The sequence below is a fragment of the Mus musculus genome, chromosome 1, assembly GCF_000001635.26.
Source record: "Mus musculus strain C57BL/6J chromosome 1, GRCm38.p6 C57BL/6J".
Lineage (NCBI taxonomy): Eukaryota > Metazoa > Chordata > Mammalia > Rodentia > Muridae > Mus > Mus musculus.
Window position 1 is genome coordinate 33,793,698 of NC_000067.6, and position 18,761 is coordinate 33,812,458.

The window sequence follows — 18,761 nt, forward strand, 5'->3', positions numbered from 1 at the left end:
TAGTTTCTACAGTGTACTGGCATTTGCCTCGATCAAGAGAATACCTGGTTCTCTCCTGGTTTTAGTTCTGAGACAGGGTCCCAGGGGAGATCATAACCAGCCCTCAGTAAACCCATACCTTTCTTGGCCCTTGCCTGCACACAGTGGGTACTGAAGGCTGAGTACCGGTGGGCTGCCCATTCCCAATGGACGACTTCATACAATGGGAAATGTTTGTAAAGAGCCATTAAGTTGGCCCGGGTGGGGTGGGGTGGGGGTAGGCTCAGAATAGCAGGAGGGTGAATAGGATCAAGATGCATGGCATGCATGTAACACATCTTTAAAGAAAAGTATGCATCTGTTTATATCCAATATCATCCTATTCATAGAAAATCTCAGAATGCGGAACGTCAAAATTAGTTATAAAATTAAATCTGCAGTGGGCTTTATTGTTTTTCATAGTATTCCAGTCATTACTTTATACTTAGCTGTCCTGGAAGTCACTATTTGGACCAGCCTGTGTCTGCCTCCCAGTGCTGGCATGTAAAGGTATGTGTCACCATACCCAGTTAGTACCTTAAAGTAGGGAAACTGAGGCTGAGACAGTAGATGACTTGCTAACAGTGAGGTCAACGCCTTTAGCCTCTTAAAAAAAAAAAAAAAAATCAATCCCCTGCACCATTCTACCTTTGTTTCACTAAACAAAAATGGTACAAAAAAAGCAGGCAGTAAGAATCATGACCAGAACGACCAGCTATGGGAGTGGACTGCGAGTGCCCTGTTGAACAGAAGGCGTGAGCACTCTAAGACCAGCCTTAGTCCAGAACAAGGACACCTCAACAGAAGAGTGAGGAAGATGTGGCTCATCTGACAAGGACCAAGTACCAAGAGTGCATGTACAGCCATGACAGAAAAAGATTTGTCTACAGAGATATGGCAGCACGTGACCTGAGCCTGGGGGAGTCTACATCAAGATGTGGGTAAAGAATGCTCAGCACACACAGGATACATTCTCTCCTAGCCTTTCTTCCCAGACAGGAAGCTGACAAACTCAATGCAATCAAGATCAAGGTGATCCAGCCATTCACAACACACAGAGCTAGCTCATGTCATTAAAGAAATATTAAGGGGCTGGAGAGATGGCTCAGTGGTTAAGAATACTGACTGTTCTTCCAGAGGTCCTGAGTTCAATTCCCAGCAACCACATGTGACTCATAACTATCTATAATGGGATCAAATACCCTCTACAGTCAGGTTTGTCTGAAGAGAGTGACAGTGTACTCATATTCATAAAAATAAATAAATCTTTAAAAAAAGAAAAATATCAACACACACAAACACACACAGAGACAATTCTATGCTAAGAATCTGGATGAGGCTATTTACATATTAACTGTATTTTACTTAATAAGGAATGGGCTACATTCCAAACAGGAAAACTGTCACAACGAAAAAGGATTTTATTATTGTTGATTTTCTTTCTTTTTTTTTTCTTCTTAAAACAGCATTTCACTATGTAGACTTGGTTGACTTGGAATAGGCCGTGTGGACCAAGCTGGTCACTCAGAGTCATCTACCTGCCTCTGCCTCCAGAATTAAAGGCATGGGCCCCGTCTCAAAACAAACAAACAAAACAAAACAAAAAAAGGTATGGGCCACCACACCTAGCTAGCAATCAAATCTTTTTTCAAACAAGACTTAGAATGCCAGCACTTGAAGCAGCAGGACTCCACAAAGTGCCAATCCAGTCTGGGTGATACAATGAAACCAAAAATGAAGACACACCCAGCCAACCCCACAAACAAAGCAACAAGAATACAACTTGTGTCTTAAAGACTTAGGTCATGTCATTCCGCCACTATTCAGGGCAATGTTGCCTTACTAACTGAAAGAGACTGAAATGGTCCACAAGCATGATAGTCACTTAACACATAAACTGCATTTTAAATCCAAGGAGTATGAATCAGCTACTACAAACAAAAGTGGGAGTTCTAACTGTCCCTTCAAAGAGAATGCTGTGACTGACAGTCACTCTTACAGGTAATGGAAGAAAACAGGCACGAGATACAGTTCACAGGAAAGGAGCATATGAGAAGCTAGCCTTGTAAAAGAACTAAGAGAGCCTCTAACAGCAACACTTGACACATTTACAGTAAAAACAAAAGAAACAAAATAATCACCAAATATACAACATTTACTTTTATTTATACCGAAGAGAGAGGCCAAGGATATCAGACACACTATAACACTGGAAAACAAAACCTGAGGTCTTCAAAGTTCTAAGACAAACCAGAGAACTCTGACCTCGAAACCACCCCTAAAAAAAATAGTAAAGCCCTTAAAACCCAAAGATTGGCTAACTTTAAGAAGCAAAATAACAGAGCTAAACTATAAATTAACTTTATGATATTAAATTCAGCCATATTAGTATATACAGAATGCATCTGTGAAGACTACACAATGGCTCACTCCTTTAACCCCAGGACTTGGGAAAGTGAAGTGGACTCGTCTTGAATTCAGAGCCAACCTAGACTATAAAGACACTGTATCAAAAGACAAAACCAACAGCAGTGACAACAAAAAATAAATAAATAAAAAATACCTTGAACTATGAAACTGCCATTAAATGAGATATTAAAAATAATTAGCCGGGCAGTAGTGGCGCACGCCTTTCACCCCAGCACTTGGGAGGCAGAGGCAGGCAGATTTCTGAGTTCGAGGTCAGCCTGGTCTACAGAGTGAGTTCCAGGACGGCCAGGGCTGCACAGAGAAACCCTGTCTCAAAAAACAAAGAAACAAACAAACAAACAAACAAACAACAACAACAACAAAAAGTTCAGTAACCAGGGATCACTTCTGAGACTGGACTGGCTATACCAATTTTTTTTCTTTCCTTTTTGAGACAAGGTCTCACATAGACCACAAGAACCAGGAACCTTATGTATAGCTAAGGGTGACCTCCTGCACCGACATCCTAAGTGCTGCGTTTACAGGCATATGTCACCATGACTGGTTACGCCTTGAGCCCAGGGCTTTCTGCCACATTAGGCAAGCACTATCCCTTCTGAGCTATATTCCTAGCCCCTGTATATTTTTAAGGATTTTAGGGAAAACTAAAAACATTCTTATCACAAATGCTTATGACTACTAAACATACAAATTAAATGTCATTTAAATAGGACATAGTGGCTCACACTTGAAATTCCAGCATTCAGGAACCAATAGGATTGGTTGGGAAAAAGGAGTGGGGGAGGTGATGAGGAAGAGAGGAAGAGGGAAACTTGAACATGCAAGAAAGGAAGAGACGGGGAAATGGCTCAATAGGTAAAGTGCTTGCCACATAAGTATGAGGACCTAAGTACTGCAATACCCAGGTAAAATACGGGGCCCAGCACTATGATCTGTAATCCAGTATGATGGGGGTCTAGGAGGTGATTCCTGGATCTCCCTGGCTAACCAGTCTAGCCACCAACCCTGTGAACTCACTGTTCAGTAAAAGACCCTGTCTTAAACAAACAAAAAAAAAAAACAAAAAAACGTGCCAAGTATATAAAGAATTCACCTGACATTAACCTCTGATCTCCACATGCTATGTACACACACTACACAGACATTTACCGCTCCCAACACACACACACATAACATTTCAGTTAAGTAGATAGTGGTAGAATTAAAAATATCAACATCCACGAGATTAAGGGAAAAATGAGACTTCCTTTTGGAAAGAGGTTCTTGGGAAAGACAGATCAAAATCACAAACCCTCACCAAGAGGACAGGACTAAAAGCCCAGCATGGTGCCACAGCCCTGAAGTCCCTGGTCCCAGGAGGAGACATGAAAACCATGTTTGGGGCAGCTTGAGCAGTCACAACTGAACTGCGAGCACCTCTCTAGCCTACAGGGAATGAACACAAGCTCCAGCACTAAGATCTCAAAGCTCCACACATTACAAAAGTGCATTATAGTAAAGTAAAATAAATAATGACACAGGAGTACAAAAATGGGACTCCAGTAATAAGAGAAAAAGGATTTAATAAAACAGCATTCTCAAAAATCATTCAGGAAGGGAAACTCCATACACTTTAATGGTTTATAAAACTTGTTAGATATGAAAAGAAAGGTTTGCATTCAATACAGTAATCAACATTTACTTATTGGTAACTTCCTCCTTTAAAATTTAAGTGAAAAGAACTAACTAGTTTGTATGCCCACTAAAAACCATACAGAACCAATCTGACCAATTGAATGACATGCATAAGATATACCCACAGTGACAATTAGGTATTAGTCTAGCCACCAACATTAAGTACATAAGGGTAAATTTCAAAAAACAGGAACTAGACAGTGCAAGACTGGGGCAAAATATGCCTCACATTAAAGAAAAAGGTTTTTGTTATTGCAATCTTCTACTTCTAAAGAGATCTAACACATAATTTCAAGCCTTCAGCAGAATCCCAATTAACTTCAAGAACAATGAATGTGCTGCTAACCTCTATGTTCAACCTTATCGGTCTCCAATCCTATAGAGAGAGGGAATTCTGGACTCTGTCTTTTCAACATCCTTGCTTACAATACCTGAGAGGTATATATCCTGGATGTATCAGGCCCTTAAGGACACTACAATCAGGTCACTTAGGTATAATGCAGTAAAGTAGCCTGAAAGAGTATATGCTGCCCTCAAAATGGCATTTTGAAGGCTAAGTAAATAAATGCAATTATACTGATAAAGAAGCTGCCAGTTTAAAAAGGAAAACAAAAGTAATTATACTGGTAAGGAAGCTGCCACAGACTACTATTTATAAATCTATAGTGCCACCAACTTCAGTGTTTTAATGTCCTCGCTTCTACTGTCCCAGGAAACATCCATTTAGCAGATAGAAGTAGTGTTGCTATGGCTATGAACAAGGTTAGATACGAGACAGATGACTCAGTCAGAAAAATCTCAAACATGCAAAGAAAAAAAGAGCTACTTTTATGTCTAAAAAACAGAACCAACTACTAAAACCTAAAAAGAACTTCTGTGATGATAAGAGGGAAATTTATTTTATAACCTTCTGAAATTAGTAACAGTGTTATAAAGAAAACAAGTTAGCATTAAGAAGGAGTACATTTAAATAGTGCAATTGTACAGGTGATAAAGGTAACAAACTAAGAGTAAATCACTGTACAAACGTTACATAAATACCACATCAAAGGCTAGGTCTTAAACGTAAGGGTAAAATTTAAAAAGGCACTTTATAGAACAATAAACGGAAATAGTATTTCTATATATATAATAACTACAAAAAAAATCACATCGTCTCCAAATACATCTTATATCTAGTCAAGAAATGACACTTTGAATGAAAGGAAAAACCAAATCATTAAATGAACTCTTCAAGGTATCCAGAAAAGCAAGTGGTAGTCTCACTCAAAAGTCAACCTAACAGGAATTCTGATGCAGGCTCTGCACACGGCAGACACAATCTAAATATCCATCTGGGTAAATCTCAATGCTATCTTCCTCTACTGGGGCGTCTACTGGGGCGTCTCACTAGACCAAGTACCAACTTTTACCTTTACACCATCATCATTCAAGTATGCCAGATTAAAGAGAGAAACAGGTGAAGAATACTGGAATACTACCGAGCTACACACTCCTACACTACCACACTGGCCACACCAGCTCAGCCGCCAAGCACTGCTATTAGGTTGTCTGACTCATCACCAATTTGGTGATTTCCCGGCATTTTTCACTTTGAGAAAAACGCAATTCTTTGGAGTTGCTTGGGTTTGTCAATTAGTGGTCAAGCAATGTTACTTTTACTTCATTAATGAACAACATAAACATCTAAGACGAGAGTAGTGCTGTCTTGAAAATACTTAAGAGCTGTACAATAATGTCAAAATTATTAAAGTGCTAAATTTTCTGTGCTTTTTTGTTGCCGTTTAATATAAAGCGGGGATTGATACAAATAAATTAGGTGGGCGTGCCAAAACAGTTTCCAAAAGCACATCTCCAAGCATTATTTATTTTGTTTTGTTTTTAAACAACAAGAGTATCTCATAAATCATGTGATATGTAGCATCTAATTCAGGGCAAGATGGAAAAGAACAAACGAGCTGAAGCAGGCCCAATGCTGCACAAAGACATGTGCAAACTTGCCCCAGTAGAGTCTGGGTGGTTAGCCCTTTCTCAGAGGAAACCTGCACTGCTCCAGTCATGGGCTAAAGTCTACTACCCCTTTGTATAGCACTGAATACAAGCTACAAAAGTCTGTTTATCTCGAGTTAGTTTGAGAGACATTTTAGAGACCCCTTGTAGGAACCTAAGAAAGTCAAAGTAAAAAATTCTGTGGACAATATTAACTTATTAAGTAAATATTAACTCTAGATACAATTCAGTTATATCTGCTAAACAATCTTGATAAACTAGTTCCTGTTTGGTCTACAAATAAGACAAACAGGACTAATACAGACCCTAAAATTATCTGACAAAGTAACATCTTCCAAGGTGGGAGCCTCGTGCCTTCAATATATATGGCACAAATGAAAAGCAGCAGCCTGGCCTAGTAGCACACGCCTTTACTTCCAGCAGTCAGAAGCCAAACAGAGACAAGCATATCTCTATGGGTTCAAGGCCAACCTGGTCTACTAATCATGTTCCGGGCCTACTCCGTATATGTGGTAAGAGCCTGTCTCAAAAACAAAAAAGAAGAAATGTAGGTTAAGTAGGCTGCTGAATATGTGTAGGAAAGTAGGAAGGGTTTTCTAATGAATTACAAAGCGTGAGCATCACAGAAAAGGTCATCCACTATGATAAACAGGAACCACATAAACCCTTAAGACAATGCTATATTCCATTAATAGTATACCTAAAACATTTTGATCAAGCAGATTAAAAATTAAGAAAAAGCAGATGTTTGACCAATTTGTGACCAAGAGGTCACAGAATTAACATCTGTGAAAAAATTATTTTTTGGCTGCCAAGTTACATTAGGTTAAGCGTTCAGACCCCCCTCAAACTTGACATTTTCTCTACTTTAAGTCATGCTGCGAAGACAGGGACATAGGGGCTGGTATATCATACAGCCATTGCCTTGAGATTAAAGAGATGATACTGTGGGACATTAATATAACTGAGGTATCTGCTGCCAGCTCCAAAAAGAGAGTTATTATTTGGGAGCAAAATATTAAGTCATCTCAGAGAGAGTCCGATTAGATTACATGACAAATTAACCACTTAACCAAGAACATGTCACTGAAGTCTTGATTCCAGCCTTTTAAGAACTCAATAAAAAGTATTATTTAGATATTCAGAAACAGCTGTGTATCTTGAAAACACCCAGTCACACTTTATATCTCAAGGATTTCACAACGACGTCTAGACTAATGGCATCCCTCTTTATTTCAAGAGAGATCAGATTGTCAGGCATGTTTGAAATTCTTGCTCTTAAAGAGTTCACATTTGCATGCCTGGATGATAGAAATATCCTGTATTTCCAGGGCCACGATGACACATTTGTCTATTGTGAGAATGTAATACACTATCAAGCTCAAAAGAACCAACTGCTTAGAAGACAGATTTAAGAAGGCCATCTCAATGAAAGGCCCACATCAGAGAGACTTCTATGCCCGAGTCTCACAGGTGGTTCATATGAGAGCTTGGTAAGTCAAAGACTAGTAGAACTGATGACAACAAGAGCTATCTCACATGCAGCGTTCCGAGTAGTGACTGTGTGGTAGCCCATCATAGTCAAGATGAAGACACTTTATCTTTTCTACACTGATGTTACAGGTATCTTTTTTCCATATTTTTTCCAGATTGAGTCCAAAAGTAGACCTGTGACATTTAGTCACCCCAGTTATAGTATGGATTTGGCAAAAGTTTTAATGAATTCCAGCAGACACATAGCTTCAAGACTAATTCTGAAGTCTCACAGAGCTTGCTAATAGTATGGACTATGGTGAGCTGATCGTCTTAACATAGGGACTGTATGTAACAGATCTGTCATTTTTGGATGACCCATCAAGCTGAAGCCTGACATTCCAGACGCAATGATGACCTTAAATGAAGGTTTACACTTCGGTCTTAGTAAACACTGATCTAGTAGCAGATTGTTTCCAGATCCAAAACTTTGCTAGTCCTCAGTTTACCAACAAGATTTTCCTGAGGCATGCATCTATGTATTTTCTTTAAATTCCAGACGATTCCTGAGTACCCTTCTCTGGACTTAGTTTGGACCAAAAATACTGTGTAAACCTCTATCCAACACTCCTTAGAACAAAGTCTCCATTTGGCCAATAAAGCTTAAGTCTTTTTATATATACTTCATTCTAAAAGTCTAGAACTCAAACATCAGCTGTGATGTACTCATTGTTTTTGAGATGCCCTTCAACCTGGGGAAGAACAGGTAAAATTGGATCTTGGAAGGCTAATCTGCTAAATATCCAGAGTCAGAGTATTAGTTCTTATACCCATGTCGTTCTGGAGAGTCTCCCTTTTTTCTGTATCTATAGGGGTGATTCCGGGGTTTGTACCAATCCCCTTTGGAGTACCCTCTGTTGTGATAATGTGCTTTCTGATCATGACTATAAAAGTACCGATGCTGAGTATAGTATTTATTGTGATCCTTATATTCATTTTCTTTAATACTATTGTCTTCTGCAACAATAGCATTCACATCTTGTCCAAAAAGAGATGTACCATCAAAGGGCAAGTGTAAGATCTTCTCCTGGGTTTTCTTAGTGAGAGATGTTAGTCGGAGCCAGGCCTGTCTTCTATAGTCTACTGCCATGGCCATAACTCTGACTACAGAGTCCATTATGTCCCTAGTGGTACAGAGCTGCCAAAGTCCTGCATCCATGCCATCAGATATTATACACCTTGCTTTCCCACGATCAAACTCCGGGTCATGAACCAGATCTTCCATGTCTTCCCAGAGTTTACGTTGATACTGAGTCATATAGGCCATGTAGCTAGCAGCCCGGGCTGCAATGGAAGCAGCATGGTAGAACCTGCAACCCATGACCTCCATTTCTTTTGAGGTAGAGTCTAAAGGCGATGCTGTGTTTCCTCTTTTGCTATGTTCTAATACATCTATGATGGGTCCCTCAGCTGGTGGATTTGGCTGGAAAGGAGATGTGTCCTTGGCCACAGGATAAACCCTGTGTCCCATGAAGGAAGAAGGATGGCAATCAGCAGGGTCTTTAAAAACTTCAGTGGTGGCAATTCTCAAAAGTGGATGCAGTGGAGGAACCAAGCGTTTTTTAGAGGTCATCCAATCAGGCTTGCCCTCACAGGTTTCTGCTTCAGACTGGAACGTCACCCTCTTTATAACACCCCTTTGTTCCATTCTCTTCAAAAGACCGGTAAAACTAGACTGCATGGGGTCAGGTGGCTGCCCTTTGTCATCAGCTGACGGAGATTTGCAGTCAGACTCCTCTTCAACTGTGGATAAACTGTCCTCCTTAGAGCTGGAGATATCCCAAGGAACTGACGAGCTCTCACTTGGCCTAGAATGATGAAATCTAAAACAACTCCTGGACTGCAGATCACGTATGACTCGGGACATCTCAGCCACTTGTGTCTGGAGATATAGGATGGCATCCTGTCCACTCTGTGAAGCTGAAGACATCGTGCCAGGTAAATCCTCTTTGACCTCAGAAAAAGCCAAAGATTCCTGGGAGCCCAGAAGTGATGCTGAAGGCAGAGTCTGATTACTTTGTGGTTTAAGTGTCTCTTTTTCAGAGACACTAACATCGGAATTATTGTGATCATTTTTCTGGTTCTCCAATGGGTTCTCAACAGAAGAAGGTTGAGAAACTATCCTTTGTGGGCTGTTGGCACAACTCCCAGAGGAGGAGCTGCTGTCTCCAATGGGAAGAGGAACACTGCAGCTAGAGCACATTTCTGGGCGATGATTCTCAGAGGATGGCACTTTAGATTCAGGCATTCTCTGGGTTATCCACATGAACAAGAAAACCAAGGAAGAAAAAAAATATGCTTTTAATATGTTAACTTTCAAGTGCAGAGATGCATGTCCAGTAAGTAGAATTCAAATTTTATATTATTATACATAAGAAAGGCAGAAACAATCCACTATAGGCCGGCCAAAGATAAGAGAAGTCAAATACACAGGATTTATTACCCTCAACCCCATAAAAACTATAGGCATTAATGTTGGACTCTGTCTATTAAAAAATTATGATTAAAAATAAGATCATTTAGGGGCTGGGGAGATGCTCCAGTATGTAAAGTGTTTGTCGCGCAAATATGAAGACCTGAGTTTAGATCCCCAGTACCCAAATAAAAGCTAAGCACACAACTGCAAATATGTATCGAGCACTGGGGAGGCGGACAAAGGCAAATCCCAAAATGCACTGGGCCTAGTCAATCAGTGAGCTCCAGGTTCAATGAGAGCTTTTCAAAAATAAAGTAAGGTAAAGAACAACTGAAGACCGCTGATGTCAGCTTGCAGCCCTCACATGCTTGCTCACATGTACACCTGCACATACCTGCACGCGCGCACACACACACACACACACACCCCACAAACAAACTTCAGTTCAAAGTTGTCCTATCCTAGTCTGCTGCCTGATCCTAGGCTAAGATGTAAGATGCTAAGGTGAGGCTACTGTAATAACAACTAACAAAAGAAAAGACCTACTCAATATAGAAAGAGCAGCAAATGGAGGAAAATGACAGCAGAGAACATGAATAAAGTCCTACTGAAATGAAATGGAAAAAAAAAAAAACTTTTACAACTCCTTCAGTTGGGGCCATTTTACACTTCTTTAAATATTGTTATTAACTGTCCATGAGTAAACTTCCAGTTGTACCTATCTGCTTCACATTTGGTTGTTAATGAACTTCCGTATTCATTACTTTATTTCATCCTCACAACAACCCTGTGAGGTAGGACTTATTTTGTTTTGAACTGCAAAAACAAAATGAAGCAGCAGGACCTTGAGCTAACAGTGAGGGGTAAGTCTCACACTGAGGCACACTGATTACACATCCAAGTCTCAAGTCCCATAGCATGGAACAAGAAGGTTCCTGGGCACCATGAGCAAGAGCCAGGAGCTCTCTGACCTATCAAGAAAAGTCCACCAGCAGAAATGTGTGTCAAGTCAGGAACAAATGGAAACCAACCCTGCCACAAAAGGTTCAAGGAATTCACCTCCCACAGTAAGGAGCAAGTCACATGCACGGGTCCTAAGAATGGAGAGGGAAAAGGCCAAAAGGAAAAAAGCCTGGAGTCACTGCTCAGCTGAAGCTCCACACTCCTCTTCCTAAAGGATCTTCACACACTCTTTCTCTCGAGACACATTTTCTGTGGCCACCAGTTCAAAAGGTTAAAAAAAAAAATCAGTTCTACAGGTACCAGAGGAGTTATAGGAAAGAGGGAAGGTGGGGTAAACAGGAAGCTTGCACTTTTTATCATATTCCCTTTAATCGGTTATTACTTTGCACTGCTTATATTTAAGTAAAATATAAGTAAAAGCTGCTAGAGGTATAAGACTCGTGGAGCTATTTCTGCTGGCCCATCCTAAAGAGCAGTGAGCATTCTTTAGAGCAGCTGTGCTCTTAAGCACACCATTACAGCTTTCCTCCATCTCAGAACTCTATAGGCCTCAACTGACACCAAAGAAAAAGATGAAATCAAATGAAATGTACTTACATCACTGTGAGAGGTACTAGGCTCTTCATCATCACTGCTGACTAGATCAATGTATTCCAAAACGGGTCTTAACGGTCCTTCCTATGAAAGAAATTGAGGAAATTCAAATCATGAACATCATTAAACCAAACCATCATTTTAAACAATGTTCTTTGTTGGGATTGGATCGGAGAAGGAAGACATACAAGCAGCAAGGAGAAAATACAAAAAACAAAAGAACACAAACAAAAGTAAACTATTCAGAATACAAATAATTTTTAAAAAGCTGACTAAGTCAGGCATGGTGCATGTAGTGCTAAGTAGTTTAGTAGCGGAGGCAGGAGGACGACAAGTTCAAGACCAGCTGGGCTATTGCACAGCAAGTACCAGACTACCCTGGCCTGCAATCAACAAAAACCTTTAAAAAGAAAAACAACCAGCTACACCCCAACCCCTAGGGACACAAATCCTATGACTCAATGCATTTCAACGAAGATGTATCAACAGTCTGTTAAGATATACAAATTTGTGAATAGCAGAGTATATAGATCAAAACTTGGAGATCTTTGACCAATAACTAGCTTCATCTCCCAAAACTTAAGAGTAAAACATCAAACTCAGATTATTCTCCAATCTTCTTCCTAGTCTTACATCAGGCTTAAAAGCTCAGCTCTCATTCTACAGGCAAAGGAAAATTGATTATGACAAGAATAACTTATTAATATAGGAATACCACAGAAGGTTATGAAACCTGGGAAAGCAAGATGTATAATGAGTACAGACTCATGGTAAAGTACAACTAACACTGGTGGTAGTAAGAGGGAAGTGCACCTGAGACAATCTAGGCACAATAGAAAAAAAATGAGCAATCTTATCCCAAAGATCCAAAACCAAACAAAACACTAAATCAAGGAATCAAAGAAGCTCAAGTAACTAGAAATACACTTGTATAAAGCACCAGTGGTATACAAGATACCTGGCCAACAAACTGGACATGCAAGCCTGTAACATTTGGGGTGAGATCTTGAGAGTTGCCCCCCCCCCCAAAGACTACTGCTGCATGTGGGGAAAAGCACTGTGCACCAAGACTACACAGACGGTAAGTTACTTACTAAGTATAATCTGTAATGCTGTTTGAAGGAGAAATGTTAAATAAAGCAGTGAGCACATAAACCATATAGAAAAAAAAAAGGCAAAAAGAGCAAAGTGAAAACAGAAACGAAACAACAACAAATACTCCCTCTAAAATCTAAGGTATGACCAAAATATGCCTGTGTTGTCAGCACTGGTGGTTAGCAAAGAAGTTCAAGGTCAGGCTGGGGTATGGAGGGAGACCTTGTATTAAAATGGTAAAATCCAGTATATTGGAAACAAAAGTGGGCCAGGCACAACAGAGAAAACACCACTGATGTTAAAGTTTCCTAGAATGGAGAAGGATGGCTTTTAGAGACAGAAGATCGTCTAGTTCATGATTCTCTTCTTCCAGATAGCCTGGTTCTCTCTTAGGTTTTAACAAACCAGAAACTACCATCCTTCTGGATAGTGAGCCAGACATTCAGATAAAACCAGTGAGCAAAACTCTGAGAACATGAAATATACTAAAGGAATTGGGATTTTTTGCCAAGCTGTTAAGATGAAAGTTCAAGAGGAAAAGAAACAAAGAAAAATAGCAAAAATCAGATGGTCAACAGAGACACATGTAAGCATCTACTTTAAAACTAAAGCCTACCCTTGGTTCTGACACTTCCATCACACAGTCAAGCAGCAGAAAAGATGAAAATGTAACTGCTTTTACCATTGGTATAATCACAATAATTTGGATTCCTCAAACAATGTTACTTACTAACTTGTTAAAATATATTATTGTTTTATACTTTGTTGGTTTCTTTGTTTCGTTTTGTTTTGTTTTTTTGGGTTTTTTTTTTTTTTTTTCCAAGACAGGGTTTCTCTGTGTAGCCCTGGCTGTCCTGGAACTCACTTTGTAGACAGGCTGGACTCGAACTCAGAAATCCGCCTGCCTCTGCCTCCCAAGTGCTGGGATTAAAGGCGTGGGCCACCACCACCCGGCTGGTTTCTTTGTTTCTAACATATGGTCTATGTAGCCTGGCCTGGCCTGGCCTAGCCTAGCCTAGAACTTCTTTATGCAGCCCATTCTGGTCTCAAATTCACAGTTGTCCTCTGCCACCGGAGACCACAGGCATTACAGTGTCATCTAGCCTGGCCTTTAGAAACTTAACACTATACATGAAATAGTAAATCAAGAAAGTCCCCAGAGGCAGGGCCAGAATTTCCAGAGTGAGTAATGAAAACGAAAGTTAGTCTTGGCATACACCTATAATCTCTGCCCTGGAGAGACAGGATAGTTAGTTCTAGGCTGGCCAACTTACAATATTTAGGTAACTGCAGACCAGCTGGATACTACAGAACCATCTCAAGAGGAAAAAAAAAAACCCAAAAAGCAAAAAACTGTGCATGAGCTGCACAGGCCTTTAAGACAAGTTCAATGCCAGGACTAAAGAGCAGCCTGCAAAGGACTGGTGGTGTCACCTGGTAGTAGAGTGCTCAACGTGCACAAGGCCAAGCCCCAGTGCTAGGGAAAAAGTGTGGTAGTGCACATCTATAATCCGAACATCCAGGAGGCAGAGGCAGGGGGCACCAAGACCAGCCCTGGCAAAATGCTAGCTCAAATATAAAGAATTGAACAAATTTTTAAAATATAATTAAATATATATAGGATGGTGAATATAAGTTGAATACAAACAGATAAAGCAAGACTACCAGAACTTTGCTACTCAATCATTTCACTGACATGCAATTGCTGTTGAATTACAAAAATAATCTCATAGAATTTATAGTAATTAAGACAAAAGTGAACAATAACCAGGACAGAAGAAAACAAAATAAAGGTGATTTTTTTTTTTACTGATTTAAAAGTATCAAAAGGATACAAGAAAAATGTGCTCTGACTTTTGATTTGTACTTGACAGGCCTGAGAAGCCCCACCATCCTCTGAGCAGCACTACTCCACGGGCTGGTCAAGGGAGCAGCACTTACCACTTCCTGCCTGTGGACACACCGCTCCATAACTGTGAGCTAAAATAAAACCTTCATTCTGGAAGCTGCTTCTTGCCAAATATTTGGCCACAGCAATGAGAACATAATTCATACAGAGGACTTCAGAAAATGAGAAGAGCCAGGCAGTGGTGGTGCACGCCTTTAATTCCAGCACTTGGGAGACAGAGGCAGGGGAATTTCTGAGTTCGAGCCCAGCCTGGTCTACAGAATGAGTTCCAGACAGTGAGAAACCCTGTCCCAAAAAACCAAAAAATAAAAAAATAAAAAGAAAGAAAATGAGAAAAGTACTTATGAGCATGCCAAAAGAACACATAGCGTACACTCTCAACAAGTTTTCACTGCAGATACACCAATGCAGTAATCCTCCTGCCTCAGACTCCTAAAGGCTGATTACGGGTATGTACCACAACGTCCTGGCTTGGTTTTTGTCTTCAGATAGGATCTCACTCCCTACCATGCTGAGGCTGACCAGGAATTCTGTGTATTGTTTATAGCAATAACTACCATCAATTGCCCCAAGTGTTTGGATTTCAGGCCCTCACCAAGACCAACTTCTAGTTTATCTTTACTTACAACCCTGCTGTCATACTGAGTTTGAGGAATCACAACATTTAGTACCCCACTTGTTCTACTCCTAATCGATAGCATTTACTGAGCCCCATCCCAGGCTCTCTGCTAAATTTCCCAGTTTCATCACCCAATTTCCTTACCTGCTTCAGAGATTCTCAATTACTGAACTCATACTAGCTTACAGATAATAAAACTTAATGACACACACATAATTGGTTGTGCAGTCACTATAACTCACAGGTACTTCAAAGTACTAGTCAAATTTTTAAAAATTCTTGCTTATTACCTAACTTTTCAAGTTAATGCGGCCCTTCATTCAGTAAAAACCAAAAATCATAACAAAAAAACCATTGCCTGATTTATGAATATATCATAATGTTGCCCAATCAAGTAGGTTACTAACTCCCTAAGAAGTAATGTTCATAATACAAGCATGAAGAAAGAGATTATCTCCTACCTACAATATTTTACTACTATATTTACAATGTCTACCATATGTGCATTAAGTACAAATGCACATGGTCCCTCATTTATACTGTCAATCAGTAAATCAGTCATATCTCCTCTTGTACCAATAACAAAAGATTAAACTCAAAGTGCCATTACAATTTAGCAGCAGAGACTGTTGCAGAACACATTTAGAAACACGGGGGAATATTCTAAGTTTTAGAATATAAGCTTTTAATGTGATAAACCATTTGCATTCCTGCAATTAAAATGCCAATTCTAAAAATGAAACCACCAACATTTTTATTTAGAAAAAGATGTAAATACATTAAAATACCACTCACAAGTGTTTTACTTCAAAGAAAAAAAAGTCAGGGCAGCATCTTGCACAGCCCTGCCGAGTTCAAAACTTTCAGTAGGTTCCAACTGCCTACTCTTTGGTTCAAATATACCACATTTGAGTTCTGTGTCATACGGCCCATCTTTCTCCCACCTTTAAAACTAAAAGAAATTTTAAAACGCCTCCTTCTCCAAAAATCATACATACTGCTGTTCTTTCATCTCACAACTTTCTCTTTCTGTTCAAAAATGCCATTTTAAACACTCATTTATCTGGGGATACAGAACTGGACTATGGACAAATAAGCAGAGGGCCCTAAAGTCAAGCCCTAAATCTCAAAATTCAATACAGGGGGGCTGGCGAGATGGCTCAGTGGGTAAGGTCCTGAGTTCAAATCCCAGCAACCACATGGTGGCTCACAACCATCTGTAATGGGATCTGACGCCCTCTTCTGGTGTGTCTGAAGACAGCTACAGTGTGCGTAGGTATAATAATAAGTAAATCTTTAAAAAAAAAAACAACCCTCAATACAGACAACCAGCTCCTAGTACACTAGTAAACTACCCGGTCCTTGACGTGTTTGTTGGGTGTGTGAACAGACACTGCTGCTGAAGGCAGGCACGAAGCATGGGTCAGAGGACACTCCCTCCCGCAGCTCTCACCTGGCAGGCAGGCAGGCAGGCAGGCAGGCAGGCAGGCAGGCAGGCAGGCAGGCAGGCAGGCAGGCAGGCACTCTTTCTGTCTGCTGCTGCACAGGTCCCTCCACTCGCACCAAGTGAACGTGGGGTGAACATGGAGTGAACGTGGGGCTACAGACACTTGCCATCACACCTGTTGCATTTATTAACTTGCTACAGGGTTTCTCTGTGTAGTCTTGGCTGTCCTGGAACTCACTCTGTAGGGAAGAGCAGGCTGGCATCAAACTCAAGAGATCTGCCTGCCTCTGCCTCCCACACACTGAGATTGTGGGTTCCAAGGATAGAATTCAGGTCAAGTGCCAGTCACTCACTAAGCCATCTCCCTGGACCATTTACTTAATGACTTATTTATTGTTTATTTATTTAAGTATTCTTTGTTTTCTATAAAAACAAATTCTTATTGGAGCGATTTTTTTACTTCTCCAATCTCCTTGCTGTGCTAAAACACTAACACTTCAATCAAGTTTTTCAAGCAAGTATATATATATATATGGGTTTCTCTGTGTAGCCCTGGCTGTCCTGGAACTCACTCTGTAGACCAGGCTGTCCTCGAACTCAGAAATCTGCCTGCCTCTGCCTCCCAAGTGCTGGGATTAAAGGTGTGCACCACCACCGCCTGGCTGTTATTCATATCTTTCTTGATTTAGCCACTGTCCTAATTTGCTGTTCTGTTGCTGTGATTTGAAACATCATCACCAAAATCAATTTGGGGAGGAAAGGATTTAGTTCATCTTATACTTCTTGGTCCCAGCCCAGCTGTGGGAGTCAAAGCAGAAGGGAGAAGGAATGCTGTTTACCTAGCCCCTGTGCTCGCTCTCTGGTTCACACAGCTAGCTTTTTCATCCTGCCTAGAAACACACATCACTCAGACTGGACTAGGCCTTCTTCATCAATCAACAATCAAGAGACTGCCCCACAGACATGCCCAGGGCCAATCCAATCTAGACAATTCCCCAAAAAAAAACAAAAAAAAAACCAACCAGTCTAAACACCATTTATAAAAATGTATCCCCTTGAGAGGACTGGAGAGATGGCTCAGCATCTAAGAGCCTTCGTTGCTCTTACACACCTAGACCATGTTTTGAGAACCCACCCGGTGGTTCACGAGTCCTAACAACCACACTGTGGCTCACAACCATTAGTAACTCCCGTTCTTAGGGGATCAGAGGCCCTCTTCTGATCTCCATGGGGACCAGGCATGCATGTGATGTACACATATGTACCTTATGTACACACACATACAGGTAAAACAGTCATACACATAAATACATCTTAAACTTATTACCTTTGCAAAAATCTAGGGCCCTTATGAACTATGTACTTCCCTGCACATTTCAATAAAAGTTAAAAAGGATTCATATCTATATTACTCCTTTCAGCATGCTGCCTGGCTTCCGTCTACATTTGTGAGACACAGAAAGTCTCTTGTCCAATGGTAGTTTACTCTTGCACCACTCTGTTATGCATATAATCTTGTTTTAAATTACCAGCTAAAAATCGGAACCAAGTAAACCAAGAAGTTCTATTATAATGTAGCTTGTATCTGGACAAGTCTGGCAGAAAACAGGTCTTCATCTTTACTAGACAGGAACTACCTGAGGGACAGTGTATTACAGAGCGTCTCTAGCTTCTGTCTTGGGCTGTTTGCTGCCGTGGCACAGCAGTGGTGTTTATTGGATAGGGTTTCACTACACAGAACACCACAGGCCTAGAACTTCCCAAGTAAAGCTCAGACTGCCTTCCAACCAGGATCCTTCCACCATGACCTCCTCAGTGCTAGGACTCTAAATGTACCTTACAGTAAAAGTAAGCTATCACTAACTATCTTTAAGTGATAGCCCTTACACATAGGCAGCTTTATATATTATACATTCTTGATTCTTAATGCAAAGATAGACCTACCTTTACGCTTAAAATAAAATTTAAATATTACTTTTAAAACTCAGATCAAGACACCTGAATTAACTTGTTACAAAATATCATGGTATCTTATTTCACAAGATATACAACC

The 18,761-nt window shown here is 40.4% G+C and overlaps 1 protein-coding gene across 10 annotated transcripts in view; it reads right to left on the bottom strand.

Moving 5' to 3' along the window:
• Zfp451 (zinc finger protein 451) overlaps positions 1–18,761 on the bottom strand; it is a 54,062-nt gene that overhangs the window by 32,157 nt on the left and 3,144 nt on the right. For 7 of the 10 annotated variants that reach the window (XR_865290.3, NM_001290699.1, NM_133817.3 and 4 more), the window contains one exon: positions 11,642–11,722. Coding sequence is in view for 4 of the 10 variants with exons in the window: in NM_133817.3 (NP_598578.1) it covers positions 11,642–11,722 (81 nt within the window). In the remaining 6 variants the exon portion in view is untranslated. Of the gene's footprint in view, positions 1–7,671; positions 9,917–11,641; positions 11,723–18,761 lie in introns of those variants that run through there. The other 3 variants (XR_865291.3, NM_001290700.1, XM_017313044.2) reach the window with 3 other exon arrangements.